At 48.3% G+C, this 16,965-nt stretch overlaps 1 protein-coding gene across 5 annotated transcripts in view; it reads left to right on the forward strand.

Moving 5' to 3' along the window:
* The window catches only part of znf652 (zinc finger protein 652), a 47,774-nt gene that overhangs the window by 21,819 nt on the left and 8,990 nt on the right, over positions 1-16,965 (forward strand). For all 5 annotated transcript variants that reach the window (XM_088623109.1, XM_088623108.1, XM_088623110.1 and 2 more), the window contains exons 2-5: positions 4,215-5,677; positions 11,127-11,274; positions 12,139-12,254; positions 14,765-14,909. In XM_088623109.1, the coding sequence (XP_088479235.1) occupies positions 4,622-5,677; positions 11,127-11,274; positions 12,139-12,254; positions 14,765-14,909 (1,465 nt within the window). In that variant the 5' untranslated portion in view covers positions 4,215-4,621. The remainder of the gene's footprint in view (positions 1-4,214; positions 5,678-11,126; positions 11,275-12,138; positions 12,255-14,764; positions 14,910-16,965) is intronic.

Genomic DNA, 16,965 nt, shown 5'->3' on the forward strand with positions numbered 1-16,965 from the left:
TCATGCTGGTGTATTCCAGCGTGGCCAGACTGAGCCACAGAGATTGGCTTGACCTGTCTGGGAAGCAGGGCTGAGTTTCCATGCCTTTCTGTCGCCCCAGCCAGTTTGGAGTCCTCTCAGACGTACAGGGCTTCTATGGGCTGGGAGTCTGATTTCCCTGCTACTCTTGCTTTGCACACATTTGACGCCAGTCTCCTGAGTAGGCGTGCAGCAGCTCCGTTCTCTCTGAAAGACTTGACTGCATTAAAGGTTTCTCGCGTGTGGGCACCTGAGGTGTGCATGTGTTTATATGGCAGGAGCTGCTGACCACACTACACCATGTGGTGAGAGACAAGAGGCAACATCCGGGCTCATTTTATTCACTCTTTAGTCTGCATTTGAATGGCAGGAATTGAGTTCAAGGCTCGTGCACATTGCATGGGTGCTCTGACTGCTGGTACATCTCTTAACCCGTCCTTTGTGTGCCCGCCTTAGGGAGCATTTGTTCATTCAGTGTTTACTGTGCCTCATCACTGACACAGTAAGGGGCAAGACTGTATTTACTAGCTGAGCCCCATGCTGTAGCATCATGCACCATCGTCTACAATACATAGATCTTGCCATGTTAACTTTCTGGCTTGAGCTGTGCGTGACTTTTCGGGAATATGCCGCGCTTTGATGCAGAACAGAAGACTCTCTTTGCATAGCAGTTTCCAGTTCATGGGCCTCCCCACGGTCTTGCGTAATCAGGTGCTGCATGTTTTCATCTCATTTGTGCAAGATCTTGCAGTTCAGAGAAGGTGGAGGCCGCTGGTGAGGTCTGGCACTCGGCAGGTACTGGCCAGCTGGCTAGTCTGGAGCCGCAGGTTGAGCTGAGCTGTGGGAGCTCTGCCTGCTAAGCTACAGGGGGCTTTGACAGCATCGGCAGCAGCCCCCCAGTCCTGCACTGCAATAGTGAGAACGAAGTGAGATTCTCTTATCAGTTTTGGAGGCAAAATCTGTACGATCCCAGTTATTGTCCCTGGAAACGGTCTTATCTGAAACATAGAAGTCCCTATTTCTGAGGTTACCTGCTGCTAAGGCTTTACACATAAATAATAAATGTATAAATGTTTAAAGTAATAAATGTTCTCAATAGCTCCACACCATATATTATACAAAAACTGGAAGGCTGTGGGCTGTAAAAAAAATTGAGGTAACATTTTAAGATGAGAAAGTCAGTTCAGACACCAGCTTACCTCGGAAGCACATTTCTGAAAGATAACAGCACTTCCCCTACAGTCAGGAAGTGTCAAGAGCTGGTCATGTGGCTTCTCTGTTTCTTGGCACAGCAGTGTTACTGAGCCAATAGGAGACTAGAAAACCAGCCAAATACAAAACACACAATTATTATTCGCAAATATTCACAATGAGTCCTACATACCCGAGTCCAGCCTATAGCCAAGACCTAGTCTTTAGGAGGCAAGATTCCAGGCCCATCTGAGAGAAAAATCAGTATAAGAGAGACGATTTTATCAAACAAAAAGCTCTGCACAGGACAAAAATACTAAGTTCATGGTGTACTAGAGGGAAGCTTTCTCCAGTGCTAAATTAGTGTATCCGTACAACATAAAGAGGTTTCTCTTAGCTGGTGGACACCATTTAAGTGAAAGCAACCCGCTTTTCTAAATTGAAAGATGGTCTCTTCAGATCTCAAATACCTGGTCAGTTTCTGCCCTTCAAGATGGATACTCTCTCACAGCGAGGCACCTCTGTGCTCAGGGAACAAGAGAAAAGCGAATGAGCACTGATTTGCTGAGCTGGAGGATCATACTGGGCCTTGAGTTCTGAGCTGTTGTAGGAATATACCTCTCTCTTGCGGCAGATAGCAGTGTCCAGTTTGTGAGCAGCTGTCCCAGCCCTGGCTAGAGCTGTAGGAGCCATTCTAGCGGTGTTTCAAACCCCCATGACTCATCGCTACATATTCTAGATCGCAGAGATTTCTAAAAGAAAGGTGTGAGGTATTTTATTTACTTTTATTTACTTCAGTGGGCCTGACTTCAATCACATAAATAGCGACGCTTCTGTGGAAAAAAGACACCAGTGGGGAGGTTTGTAACCTCACACGCACTCAGCTTGAGCAGAGTCAGGCTGTGGTTAAAGGTGCAACAGCGAGGCTGCGCAGTTTTATGCTTCTGCTTGAAATCCTTTGGATATTCAGGGCCTGACATTTTGTTCTGCCCACGTCTGGCCTGCTGCTGCGAGAGAGAAGCGGCTCTGGAAGCGGCGCTGCGCCCGGTCTGAGCTCGAGACGTGTGGCCGAGCCTGTTGTGTGAAGGATTGATTTGGAGAGTCGGTCACAGGAAGGAGCTCTTGCAGGTCGTGTCTCACCGTGCTGTTTTGAACTGTGGTTGAGTGTTTAGTGTAAAGTACTCAATAGTACAAGTCCCTAAAAGCACGAAGTACAGTGAAGCCCAGTGAAGTAGAGCTGTGGAGAGATACAGTACCTCAAATACTCCCAGCTTTGTTCCATAGAGCATTTTTGAACACAAGCAAGAGGCACCCATTCAGCTCACCTAATCTGCTTGGTAGGTAGTAGCTAATTGGTATAAGGATGGGTCTCATCCAGCCCTTTCTTGAGAACAGCCAGGGTATCACCTTCTACAGCCTGCCTGGCAGCTTGTTCCATACTCCCACCATGCTTTGTGCAAGTGAAGTGCCCCCCCAGTTTCTGCTCACTGGTGCGCAGGTGAAACAAACCTCATCAAGACCTGTAGCTGATCACAGGGTGATGATCTGGATGTACAGTATTGGTTGGATTGTCACAGTTCTCATTACACCCTCTGGGTGATGACGCTAATAAATACTCAATCTTCCATTATCACAGAGGGATCGTAATGGGAACTGGGATATTAAGCTTTTTCTGTGACTGAATGTCAAATAATGTTGCATATAAATATTTTTAATGTAAATGTTTTCCCCAAAATATTTATTCACTCTGTTTTCTTCCAAGTAGTCCTTCTGATTCATATTTAGTGAATTAGAAATCTGAATCTGAATACTCCAGTCACAATGCTTTAAGGAGATAAAGGATATATGATGGTTCATATTTAAAACTCCTAAACTACAAGGTTAATATGTAAGGGAGGAAAGAAATGATTTGGTGTCTATACTTTGATACTGATGTAATCGATAATATTTATTCAAATTCATATTCTGTCCATTAATAATTATGCCCTTCACCTGTAATTAATCATCTTTAAATCGGTCGAAATGGTGGTGGCGTGTGCTGTCTGGTCTGATGAAGATCCCTTGGGAATAGAAGTGTTGACTGGTGGTTTGTATTTGTGTTCCTTTGAATTGGGAGTATTTCTGGAGCAGCAGCTCGCAGGGATGGAAGTACCGCCTCCTGTTGCACAGCGCCCTGAGCCGTGTCTGGTTCTGCAGGCTGCAGGCTCCTTTCGGTCAGCCAGCAGCAGCTGATGGATATTTCAGATCTGGGTGGATGTATTGGTATGTTATTTGCAGGGTGTTGGATGGACTCAACCATAGAGCTGAAACATAATGGAAGCAAAGGACTGTGTACACTCTCCAGCTTCATCTTGCAGCTGATAAAACGTGAAATGGATGAAAAGGTTGTGGAATGGAAGCCGTGTCACACCCCTTAGTCTGTAGATGCCTTAGACATTCACTTGAAGTGTCGGTGTTTTTTTCAGGAAGCGGCGCGTATAGTCACAACCGCGCAACATCGTCCCTTCCTGCGCTCGGCACCGGTGGGGCGCTGCTGCACGTGCAGGAGCCTCCTTTTCACCGGGACCTGTGTGCCTGTTGGGCCGTATCGGCTTCTTCTCGCTGTGCGTGTGAGCGGGGCGAGGCCCGTCTTCGCAACGAGAAGAGTGCAGCTGCCCGTGCACTCGGGGTTTTGAAATAATTTTACTGTTAGAAAGAAATTCAAATCGAGAACAAAAAACAAACAGCCCTTCCCACAGCTTAGCAAGAGTGAGTGTGGTAACTGATTTGCAGCCTTCTGTATTGCCTGTGGTTTTATGTAGAAATTAAGGACTGTGGTAAAGACTAGAAAGCATGTTGCAAAGATTGCATCTTACACCTAAGCTGGTGACTCGCATACAGGATGCTGTCATTTTGAAAGGAGAATCTGTCTTTTATAATTCAGAAATGCAGGTAGCGAAATGATTCAGTTGGCAGCGCGTGTACAGTTTTGATTTCTTACACCTTTTCTCTTTTTCCTCCTTCAGGTGAAGCTTTGCCGATGGCTGCTAAAACGAGAGGGACAAATTCCTCGAGCTCTGACCAGCAACTAAGCTAAATTTAACCTTACTAGAAGAAAAGAAACTAAGAAATGTCCTGCATGATGTCTGCCTTTTCCTGCTGCTACGTCTGCTGCTGCTAGATCTTCAAGGAATACAGTACACGTCTGAGGACCGTGGGAGAGCAAGGACCAGCGCAAAAGCCTGCTTTCATCCCCTGGACAGGATGGCTAGATGAAGTAGACCTCAAATCCTTGTTTCTTCTTGTGTTTCTGTGGGGTGTCGTTCCTGGTTCAAGCTAATGTAAGCCCCTTTGTGGACGAGCTTTCCCAAGGAGCAAGAAGGAGGAGTCGCAGAGCCCTGGTTGACCCACCCCTGCCCCGGCCCGTCCGGTCATGAAGTCGTGCCAGAAGCCCAAGGAGGGTCTGGCCATGCAGAGCGCCACCGGGGTGTCCCCGGAGGACAGCCGCCGCTTACAAGCCCCCCCCTCCTACTACCACGCCCCCGGCCAGGAGCTGGACCTGTCCACCAAGCTGTTCAAGCGGGAGGGCGGCGGCAAGGCCTACTCCGTCCTGGTGGACACCGAGCTGAGCAAGCGGCATCTGGCGGAGCGCGGCGGGCAGCAGGCCCAGGCCCCGCAGGGGCAGCAGCAGCCGTACTACCGGGAAGGGGGGAAGGGGGCGCCGGAGGGTGGGGGGCAGGCCTCAGCCGGAGAGGGGGAGGGCTCCGAGGAGACCGAGGAGGAGGAGGAGGAAGAGGAGGAAGAAGAGGAGGTGGAGGAGTCCTTCAAACGGGAGCAGATCATCGTGGAGGTCAACCTCAACAACCAGACGCTCAACGTCTCCAAGGGCGACAAGGGGGTGGCCTCGCAGTCCAAGAACGTGGCTCCTGTCATCAAGTCCAGCAGCGAGGAGGACGAGGAGGAGGAGGAAGAGGAGGAGGCCAGCGAGAGCCCCGAGGAAGATCAGGAGGAAGAGGAGAATGAACGGCAGAAGGAAAAGGCCAAGAAGCCCCGGCGGGCTCCTGCTGCCTCCCAGCCTCCACGCAAGACCAGGAAGGCCGCCATGGCAGCGGCCAGTGCTGTCGCCTCCTGCGTAACCACCAGGGGGCGGCGCAAGAGCGTTGAGCCGCCCAAGAGGAAACGGCGAGCACCCCGAGAAGCCAAGGGGTCCTCCCCGGGGGGCGCCGCCACCCCTGCCTCTGCGGCCACGTCCTCCCCCTCGGCCCCCACCGGCCCCGCGGGCTCTCACAGGGGCAAGAATGCGGGGGAGGAGAGGGAGACTCTGACCTGCGAGAAGTGCCCCCGAGTCTTCAACACCCGCTGGTACCTGGAGAAGCACATGAACGTCACCCACCGGCGCATGCAGATCTGCGACAAGTGTGGCAAGAAGTTCGTGCTGGAGAGCGAGCTGGCGCTGCACCAGCAGACCGACTGCGAGAAGAACATCCAGGTACGCTCCGGCGCCAGCAGGGGGCGCTCTGACCCCCTTCCTGCAGATGCAGGCAGTGTTGGGTGTCTTGCAAGGTGCCCCTGTGGGAAGCTGTTTGCAATAGTGGCTACACTGGCTACTGTCCCTAGAGTCACTGTCTGCAGGGTTAGACACATTTAGAGAAGCAGTGCGTGACTGGAGGAGCAGGAGGCAGACTTGGGCAGAACAGGGCTGGGCTGTCTGATGGGTCAGGTGTGCCACAGCCTGTCCAGTTTTCAGGGGGGGTTCCTGATATCTTGTGAGGAACACTGACCCCTCGTGGGCCCTGTGGCCCTGAAGCCCGGCTCAGGCTGTGCTGGAGTGACAGGCCTCACTCTGCCGGCAGCCTGGTTGTCTGGGCTGTCGAGAAGGAGGGCCGCTGTGGCGGTGCTGTCTAGCTGTTGCATCGCTCCTGTGTGCTCACAAAGGCTCCAGGTCAGGGGGGTTGCTGTGAGAGCTCTTCTCTGTGGCTGATGTGCAGACAGGGGTCTTCCTCCTCACCCTGAGGGGTCTTGCCAAGTATTTGTTTTGAAAATCTTGCGTTGCAGGTCAGGGCCACAGAGGCAGAGGTGTAGACTTTCATGCTGCTGGACTAGAGAGAGTTACCTGCCGATTCCAGCAAGACTTAAGAATATTGATGGGGAGGCCTTGCTGGCGGCGGAGTGGAGATCTTTCTGTTTTCTATCAGCTGGTTCTAAAAAGAGCCTGAAGGTCTCGCTCTTCAGACAGACGTGTTTGTGCTTTCCCTGGGTAAGACCACAGCAGAGGAGGGCTGTGGGTGTGTCTGCGGCCGGGAGCCTTGCTGTGAGCACAGGGCAGTGTGGTGCGAGACCGGGGTCAGGGGTGGTGACGTTCGTGACCAATCCAGATGAAAGCCAGCCGCAGGTCTGGAGTGCCCTGAGCCCGGCAGTGCATGTGGGCAGCCGTGCCGCGTCGGCGCTGTGTGGTGGTACGAGGCTGTGGGCAGCAGGAGCAGCGCTGGGCTGGGGAACAAGGTGTGGGAGGGATGTGGAGGAGTGTTTCTGTTACTGGTGAGGGGGCGGGTGTTGTGTGGGCCTGTGTGGGAGCAGGGCTGATAGTGGTTTTTTTCCGTGCCGTAAGGTTATGGCTTTTTAAATTCCGGTGACTTAAGGAACTGAATTTGCAGCATCGAGCCCAGCCCTCCTCCTCTGCTGTGTCTTCAGCTGCCAGGCAGCCTTGAGGTGGATGCAGCCGCAGTCCTGGAGGCTTCCTGGTGTCCACATGTCGGAATTGCAGGCCTGCAGGCTCCAGTCTGGTTTTCTGTTTTGAGCTTCGTGGTCAGTTTTCAGGCCTGCTGTCCAGGCATATGTGAGCTGAAATACAGGGCAGAAAGATCTGACCTGTTTGAACTGCCATGAAAGTTCCGCCCCATTTTTCACTGAAATGGCCACGTATAACTGGGGCCCTGGGCTCTGTCACTGGATGTGAGCGCTGTGTGTGGTGGGGTGTCCTCCAGTCAGTATGCTCTCTGTGGCTGTGGTCCTGTGTTACGAGCAGTGTTACCCTCGTGTATCCTGGCATTGTCAGCAAGGCTGGGCCTGCTCACAGCTGGGATGGGAGACCTCTCGGGAAAGTCAGTCTGCTGCTGCACATGGTGTTGGTGACACTCTGCCCTCTGGAGGAGATTTTGCAGAGCGAAGCCCCAGTATGGTGCCCAGGAGCCTTGTGCTGTTAGAGCTACGCGTCTTTTGGACAAGACTTCTAACGGAGTTCCTTGGTGGTTATAGATCCCTTGGTTCTCCGTTTCTCTCCACCTGATGTGCTGCGCAGTAGGGCTGGAATACAGAGCCGCCCAGGTGGGGCTGCGCTGCAGGAGTGACAGTGAGTTCCCTCCTGTACGAGGAGCACTTTGGGATGAAAAGCGCTATATAGATGCAGAGAATTGCTGTTAGGTGTGTGGATCAAATCTCATTGCTCTTGAGTTGACGTAGTCATTTTCAAGATTGTTAAAAGAGGCCAATTAAGAACATAAGGAAGTTACAAACGTCCATCTAGTCTTTTCATTAGTCGATAATTGATCCAGTATCTCATCCAGCCCTTTATTGAAAGAAACCAGAATTTTGCCTTCAACCACACGTCTAGGCAGCTTGTTCCAGTCTTTGTGAGAAGAAGTGCCTCCTTTCCTCAGTTTTAAATGCACTTCTGAGTGGTGTCCACTTGGGAACATCTGGTTCCCATGTTCTGCAGAAACATGAATGTTGACTAACGAGGATTTTGCATTTCTTGGCTCAGGTCTCCTCCTCATCTTCTCCTCCAGCCTGACAGTGTCCCTGAGCCCTGGGATGTATCTGCTTGCTCTAGTTTGAATGATGCTTTACTAGGTGATATAAAATTCTAACATCCCTTGATTTAAAACTGTTCTTTCAACTATATTTTCTAGCATTTTGCCTTTTAAATTACGTTCCTACATTGTCTAGCAGATGTAAATTTTGAACATAAGTCTTTCACAGTTCAGGTGGGGAGCTGCGTCAGCATGCGTAGGCTGCAAAGGAACAAGTAATAGGTTTATTCCATGCTGAAAAGAGAAGAAAGAGCACACAACGTTTCGGCCGTGGAGCCTTCTTCAGCCTTCTTTAGGAGTCTTCTTCATCCGAAGAAGACACTTGAAGAAGGCTCCATGGCCGAAACGTTGTTTTCTTCTCTTTTCAGCATGGAATAAACCTATTACTTGTTCCTTATAAGTCTTTCATAACTAGCGTCATCTATGCTAGTATTTCCTGTTTTGTATTTTTTTATTTTTCAACATTATATGCCTATAGTGGCCATATAAGTAGGATTAGAAGGAAAACGGGACAGTTCTATAGATTCAGGAGAGAACTGTCTCATTAATATGTTAATATTGGCTGGAGAATTACTTCTCAAAGTTCATTCCAGTCCTCCGGATTTTGCAAATGCATAAATGTTAAAGATAACTGTGTACCTGACACGATTCTGCGCCTTCTCTGATCCTGTATGCTGTATCCTCTTGTGTTCCTAGGAGAGCTGGAGTGGAGAGCTAAATTCCTATTAGAAAGGGAAACTCTACCCTCTGGTGGTGAGGCTGTGCTACTACAACTGTATCTTCCCTTTTGATGCTACTGATTATTCTAATAATAACTAATATTTACATAATGTAGTGCTTTTCTGGACACTCCACTCAAAGCACTTTACAGGTTATGGGGACTCCCCTCAACCACCACCAGTGTGCAGCCCCACCTGGGTGATGCGATGGCAGACATAGTGCGCCAGAACACTCAACACACATCAGCTCTCAGTGGGGAGGAGAGCAGAGTGATGAAGCCAGTTCAGAGATAAGGATTATTAGGAAGCCATGATTGGTAAATGGCAACAGGAAATTTGACCAGGATGCCAGGTTAACACCACTACTCTTTTCGAGAAATGCCCTGGGAGTTTTAAGAACTGTGGAGAGTCAGGACCTCAGTTTTAGATCACATCCTAAGGATGGTGCCTTTTTACAGTACAGTGTCCTCTTCGCTATACTGGGGCATTAAGTCCACATGGACCGCAGGTTGAGCGCCCCCTACTGGCCCCACTAACGCATCTTCCAGCAGCAACCTGAGCTTTCCCAGCAGTCTCCCCTCCAGGTGCTGGCCAGGCTCACACTGCTGAGCACCAGGGCCCCAGTTAGTGCTGACAAACCCATGATTGCTCAGCTGGAAAACAAGATGAGTCCTGTCCCTGCAAGCACTTGGGCATGTTAACGGCCAGTTGCAGTTTGAACCCACAGCAGTCATGCACTGCATGTTGTGTGTCAAGTCTGGGCCAGAGGCAGACCGCTGGTCCTCTCGGAGCCAAAGGGTAAGTTTGATTCCTTTACCCAAATAATATACTGGAGACAGAGAGAGAGCCTTGGAATAAAAAACATTCCTGGCTTGAAGAAACAGTTTGGACTTGTTGGAAGGCTGCTGGGATTCCGGCTCGACAGCACAGCTGGCCTGCGTGTTCCAGACACCCACACCTCCCTGTGTAAAGACGTGGCTCTTGTCAGTGTTAAATTCACTTCCGCTTAATTTCAATGTCCAGTCCGCGAGTGGCTTGGTCAGTAATTTTCGAGATTTTGGTACTAATGTCAAGTCCCCTCTTAAGCTCTCCTTGTCTATAAAAGATGTTTGGTGCCTTTTACCTGTGTATCTAACTCTTCCCTAAACAAGGAATTATTCAGGTAGTTTTACTTTTAACTTCGCTGGCTATGTTTGGTGACCAGCATCTTGCACAATCTTTGAAATGCTCTGACTAGTGTTTTGCATTGCATGATCTTAAAACTACAGTCCTTTACCTGGTTGAAATTCCAGTGCTGTTTCTGGAATTACTTTGCATTGTTCTGGAACTTATAGCAGAACGTGTGTAGGGGAAGACTGTGCACAAAGATATTCTGGATAGAACTGTACAGAATATTAACCTTAATATTTAACATATATAATAATTTATATTTATATAATAAAAATACACACCTCCACTTACCTCTAAGTACACTTGAAAGATTCATTTTAAAACGATATAAATATATAGTAATAAACTAGTAGTTCAGGTGGGTAGCTGAGTCAGCATGCGTAGGCTGCAAAGGAACAAGTAATAGGTTTATTCCATGCTGAAAAAAAGAAGAAAGAGAACACAACGTTTCGGCCGTGGAGCCTTCTTCAGGTGTCAATTCCAATGCAAAGTATTTGACACCTGAAGAAGGCTCCACGGCCGAAACGTTGTGTTCTCTTTCTTCTTTTTTTCACATGGAATAAACCTATTACTTGTTCCTATTAATAAACTATTGCACATTCAGAATTTTTAACTGTGACTTTCACAGTTATTGTTTCTCTTTAGGTAAATAATTTTGTACATTTTTTGCCGATTACTTTTGGAGCAGATTAAAGCTGGAATGGCTGATATCTCCTTTCCCTCAGCAGGGGGCGCCAGAGTTTTAAGACTGTTTTTTCCGGCGGACCCTTGTGCTTGAATTGTGTGACGGATAAAACCTGTATTACAATATTGTTCTTCTGTTCTTGTCTATTTTCAATAAATCGTACAGTCAGGTCTCACTGGAATGCTTTCTCATTCAAATTCGTTTTCTTACTCTTCGTAAGTGCAAATCCACACTTTCTGACCAACCGGTGAGATTGAAATTCATCAGCCTGCATTTCCTGTTACTGTTGCACAGTTCTCTGGTCTGCAGTAAAATATCATTCTAACATTATAAAATATTAATTTTACTTTTTCATTTTTGCAGCTGAGAACCACACTCATGGTTTGGATCACAATGTTTTTGACAACTGTATAAAAGTGTGAAATAAATTCTATGAATAATTCGAATGTGGAGAACTTGGCAGTAATTCATAGTCATTGTGCCGGTCGCTGTGTGCCGCCCGGATCGGGGCGCCCGCAGGTCGCTGTGTAATGCTCTATTCCCTCTCGCCTGCAGTGTGTTTCCTGTAACAAGTCCTTCAAGAAGCTGTGGTCTTTGCACGAGCACATCAAGATTGTCCACGGCTATGCGGAGAAGAAGTTCGCCTGTGAGATTTGTGAGAAGAAGTTCTACACCATGGCTCACGTCCGGAAGCACATGGTCGGTGAGTTGAGGAGCGAGCAGGGTGAACCCAGGAGCCCGCGGAGCTCACAGACCTTCCTGGGTCGTCCGTACACACGCCCCCTCAGCACGGGCGGAGCCACAGCTGCAGTCCTGCTTCCCAATTGCAATTCCAGACGCATTCCTGTGACAGCTGCCAGAGGTTTCAGCTGCTGGACTCGGGGCCGAATTCCTCAGTGTTTGCTCTGGAGAAAGAAAACGGCAAAACAGCTGAAACTTTAATCTTGATTTAATTTGACATTTAACATGGCAGTAGTTTGTTGTCTGTGTATTTCGCTCATCCGCACTGAAAAGGTGGGCTGGCCTCTTACAGGCAGTGCTCAGAAAGGGAATTTAGAGTTCCCAGCAGGAATTTTAGTCTGACTGGAGGGGGGTGTGGTAAGTTTGGGGTTCCCTCAGGCTCAACCAGCTGTGTGTGCAATATTGAACGAACTGCACCCCTTAGAATAAAGCAGGACACTGGGCTCTGGTTTCCGAGCAATTAACATTTCCATAGCTGGAAATGAGCTCCAGTGTCTTCACAGCATTCAGACCCTTCATTAGAATCTTCCGTTAATGTGTGTGAAAATGTTCCAGATTCTTCCCACGTCTCTTCGCTGACTCCTCACAGTGCTTAGACTTGGGGCTCCAGCCCTGTCTGGGGTCCCCCTGAAGCATTCACTGTAGTGAAGATGTCTTGGTACAAAAGTAGGATGTTTCAAGAACCACAAGCAGGCAATCAGACCGCATCCTTTTCTAGCACCAGATATCGACACAATCCCACTGTTAAAATGAATGATGATCGTTGCTGGGCTCTCGGCTGTGGTGCTGGTCACACCGCTGTCTGACGCTGCTCTCCTCTGCCCAGCTCACACCAAGGACATGCCCTTCACCTGCGAGACCTGCGGCAAGTCCTTCAAGCGCAGCATGTCCCTGAAGGTGCACTCGCTGCAGCACTCCGGAGAGAAGCCCTTCCGCTGTGAGGTACGTCCCGATCGCAGGGCTCCGACCCCGCGCCTGCTGGCCGTCAGGGTGAGGGCGGACAGGCCCGGAGAGTCTCGAGCTGGCGATTGAGCCTTCAGGTCTGAAGGAGAGTGGAGACATAGTCAGATAGTTGATAAATTCAAGCTGCGTCATTCTTCAAGGTGAGACAGCTTCAAGGGCAAGACGCTGGCTTCAAAGAGAGCATGAATTGTGACCCTAAGGAAGTGCCGTTATTTATAAGTCATTTGTGTTTTAGCACTAAAATAAAAAACAGTGTCTCTGATATTGTATTTGTGGTGCCTGGGCTTGCTCCTGCTGGTGTCCACAGCTGGACAGACAGCTCTTGTGATTTCCTGCCCAGTCTCTGCTCTGGCTCAGCAGGCTGGACTTCAGAGTCCCGGAGAGGTGCTTAGCAAAAACTGCATAAATGGGCCAATTTTATTTCTTGAGGAAACAACAAAGTAACACTTTTCCTGCCTTTCTCAAGCATCCTAAAGCACAGCACATGGGTCAGAAAGTTTCTAGGTGTTGTTCAAACCCTAACCCCAATCCTAGCTGGGGGACTGCAGTGAGAAGGGAACCTCAGGATATTTCCTGACGAGGGAACTGGCCCCATCCTCGCAGGCACACGCTCTCATATATCAAAGCAGGGAGAAGAGAGCCGTGCAAAATAAAATATTCACGTTTTAGTTAAATTGAACTTTTTCACAGTTTAAAACTCATAATACTTTATGTAAAAATCTTATTTCATTAGGCTACTTTAGCTTCACGTGTATTCTAGGTACAGAGTGTTGACATCAAGCAATTATTTTTTTAACTGACTACCCCATTTCGATTGATGGCACCTACGGTGTTTTTTTATAGAGAAAGACCATGTATTTTACCGTGTGAAGCTTTGAATGAACGGAGTGGTATTGCCAAGTTTACCTCATTTACTTTACTTGGCCCATTTTGAGGTGAGCCGGCTCCACATGAATGAGTACCTTGGTCACCCCTGCTGTGCAGGACAGGGGAGATGGCATGCAGTTTGAGCGGGAGCCAAAACTATCCGAGGAAGCGCTTGGGGCTCAGTAGGGTTTCTGGGACGTGGACACTGCAGCGTGGACGCTTTTCACAGGCTGAGATGTGCTGGACGGTACCCAGCATGCATGTGCCAGAGCGACACTGATAAACCAGCCTTGAACATCCAGGTCACAACAAAGCATGGCACCTGGCGTGGCACACATGCTCGTAGGGGCCAGGGTTATGGATGTTATGGAGCCTAAAGTTATGGTAATTCACGGACAAGCGATGACAGAAAATATCATCCTCTGTCAGCAGCTTCAGTTGTGTGGTTTTGCGCGATACGAAGGAGCTGCTGTTGACAGAAGTGCACCTGTGGGGTTAAAAACAGGAGACCTGTTGGCACGTTTGAGAAGGGCCTTGTGCACAAGGGCAGGTACAGTTTGAAGAAATCAGGGATGATTAGGGAAATGAGAAAAGAAGAACGGAAGTCATAAAAGCGTTTTTTGCAGTGCGCCAGATTTACAGTAGCAAAGGAGTCTATGTGTGTGTGGTGCCTGCTGTCGGGGCAGAGGGGTCTGTGGTCATCAACTGATCGTGCGTCTTTCAAGTTTTGGGCCTTCAGATGATTATAGGTAGAGGCCTTTAGTTTGACCAAGTAAGCACTTATTTTTCTAATAGCTCCCAGTCATGGTTGGGTTTGGATCATTTATCTTATAATGTCTTATACTTGTAAGAGTCCCTGGAAACAGACTTATATGGAAAGGAACACCAGAGTGTAACCACTAAACAATTTGAGCCTGTAGCAACTCCTAGTTTAGTAAGGGTGAGGTCTTAATTGTTCTGCTGGAAAATTAAACCTGGTGTTTAAGAGCTTTGAAAAAGGAGCCTTTCTACATTAGGAAAAATACTCTTAATAACAGAGTGGCTGAGCCCTTGGACTCATGAAATCTCTTGAAGCTCAAATTAAAAACCAGCTAATTCCTAACAGACATCCCTGTTCTGTTCTTATTGCTTAGAAAAGTGTTTTTATATGAGGACTTTCAGCTGCCTCGATTTTGTAGATGCTCTTTGTGTTAGCATTTTAACCTTTTTAGTTTTTGCATTGTCTTCAGAAGAAATGTAAAAAACTTTTAGATTTCATGAAGTTCCTGTTGTCCTGCCCTTTGACTTACACAGTGCTTTAGAAGAATGCACTCACTGTGTGACAGCTGAACTGATCGATGTACAGGCCAGTGTGTTCATAAAAATCACTTGTTCCTCTTTTTTATTTCACTCAAAATGTACATATGTCATGTAAAAATACTTTGATACTGTTATTGCGGGGCGTGTCCCATCAGAAACGTCAGGGCGCCCTGCGCACCCTCCTGCAGTGCTTCTGATTTGTGTTCTCCATGTGCTGCTCTGCGGGTCTGGCCTGCGCCTCCATGTGCTGTGCGGCCTTGTAGTTTCGAGATGCCCCCCCCTCTGACAGCCCTCCTGTGCGCCGCTCTCTCCTCTCGCTGCAGAACTGCGACGAGCGCTTCCAGTACAAGTACCAGCTGCGCTCCCACATGAGCATCCACATCGGACACAAGCAGTTCATGTGCCAGTGGTGCGGCAAGGACTTCAACATGAAGCAGTACTTCGACGAGCACATGAAGACGCACACGGGTAAGAAGCACCGCGCGTCACCGCGGGCGGGCAGGACTGACCCTGAGCAACTCCCAACTTCCGAAGGTGGCCGGGAGAAAGATTGGCCAAGTGACACGCACTTCTGTTCAGTGTCAGACTAGTGTTCCCCTCCCTCGATTCCACACAGAGTGAACTCGGGTGTCTCACAATGCTCCCCGCCACTCGAGGTCGTGCTAAACGTGTTAAACCTGTGCGTGCCCAAAAAGTATCTAAAAAAAGATTTCCGGGAAACATTGATTCACTCGGCTTCAATTTATACCCTGAACCAGACCTCTGCTTTCTATATTTATGAAGTTGTTATAAAATGTTTAAGGGGATTTCATTCCAGGCTGAAATTGTAGCATTTAAAGGCTAAAGCTACTTTTATTTCATCAGCAGGGATGTAAACACTTATTTTTTAAATCACAAAATGTAGCTGTGGACAAGCTGTTTAAATTCAGACAATGCTGTAAGGTGTGCTTGGACCCTGCGTTTATCTTGTGCTGGGCTTACAGAGCACCAAATTGCTTTGTATTTTTTATACTGAGTTTGGAACAGAGCCTGAGTCTTGAATCATTTCTTGCTTTGACCTGCTTGGCTGGAAATACTCGATTTGTCTCACTGAGCCAAAAGCTTTTTGTGAATCGTGAACACATCATTCAGGGGACTCGTTCAACTCTTCGATTCACTGAAACGATTCATTTAAAAAGAACAGATCATTTCTGAACTGCACTTCTCTATTAGCTAGTACGATCAGTGTTTACCTGAAGCGCGTACTTCTGAAATCAGGTTTTGTGTGTGCGACCTTCAGTATTGCTGCACACTCTCAGCACTACCTTGGGCCCGTTGCTTGCTGGGTTAGGTTCCTGCTCCCCCATGGCCCTGAATAGGTGGAACTGGCTAGAAAATGGCTGGATAACTAAGATCACAAGGAAGGTCACACATGGGCCCACCTATCCCATTTGGTAGTTAGTAGCTAATTAGTACCTAAAGCTCAAATTAGTACCTGCTGTTGAGCTCTAGGTAAGAAGATGAGGCGCTGTGATCCTGGAGGTGTGGTAGCTCCAGTGGAAACTGGTTTGCTCGTCCCCTCTGAGATGGGACTACAGTAATCATGTTGGGAAGGGGGTTGCAATTTATAATATTTGTAGTTTAGAAGTATTGGTTTTCGTGTCAGGAAAGTGTTAAGGACAGCCTCGCCCTTGGAGGAGCACCCTCAGCTGCTCACATCACCCCGCCATCTGCCCGGCGATAATGACAGGGTGCAGAACTGGGCCTCTGCTTTGCTCCAGTTCCTAATGCAGGCCGAGCGCAGCCTGGCACTGGCAACATTTCCCAGATTGCCTTTTCCAGAGTTAATTGAAAGGGCCGTTTTCATGCGCTGGTGTTTTCCTTCTTGGGTTGCAGTAAGATGCATTTATATTTTGCTTTGTGGGATTTTACTTGCGGCTGAAGGCACACCCAGTTTGATCAGCACTATGTAATAAAGCCTGGAATACATCTCTCCCTCCCAGCCCAGAATAAACACAAACTCTATTTCTGGTGCCTCCGTCTGTGGGGCTACGTCCTAAAAGCAGCTCTTAGTGGCTGTGGGCAGTTCTGTTCCCATTCATTACAGCTGTTCAGACACCTCAGCCAGAAATAGAAACCGTGTCCTGGAGGAAGAACTGCTGAGCAATTCAGAGTGCAGGAAGAGAAAATACAAATACACATCTCCCCTGTTCAGGCTGGGACCGCTCAGGGAGCACAGATCAGTTGCAGTGCGTGGACTTGTTTTCGACTTACTTAAGAGCACTCGTCCTGATAGCTGGTGATTTCTGAGCTGTGCTCCGGAGTGGGGTTAGGAGCTTCCAGATTCATCAGTACTTGCGACTGCTTGGACAAGGTTACCTTGGGAACCGAGTGAAAATTTTGTGCCATGAGACCTGCAGATGTTGATATCGCCTGCCTGCCATTTTTATATCAGTCTTGTGTATGCCCTTTGGAAAGTTCAATTAAACCCTGGTTTTTCCCATTATGAAGGTTTTTTGAAAATCAGTGTTTAATGCTGTAAGAC

Source organism: Lepisosteus platostomus, chromosome 28 (genome assembly GCF_059453375.1).
Source record: "Lepisosteus platostomus isolate fLepPlt1 chromosome 28, fLepPlt1.hap1, whole genome shotgun sequence".
NCBI classification, from domain to species: domain Eukaryota; kingdom Metazoa; phylum Chordata; class Actinopteri; order Semionotiformes; family Lepisosteidae; genus Lepisosteus; species Lepisosteus platostomus.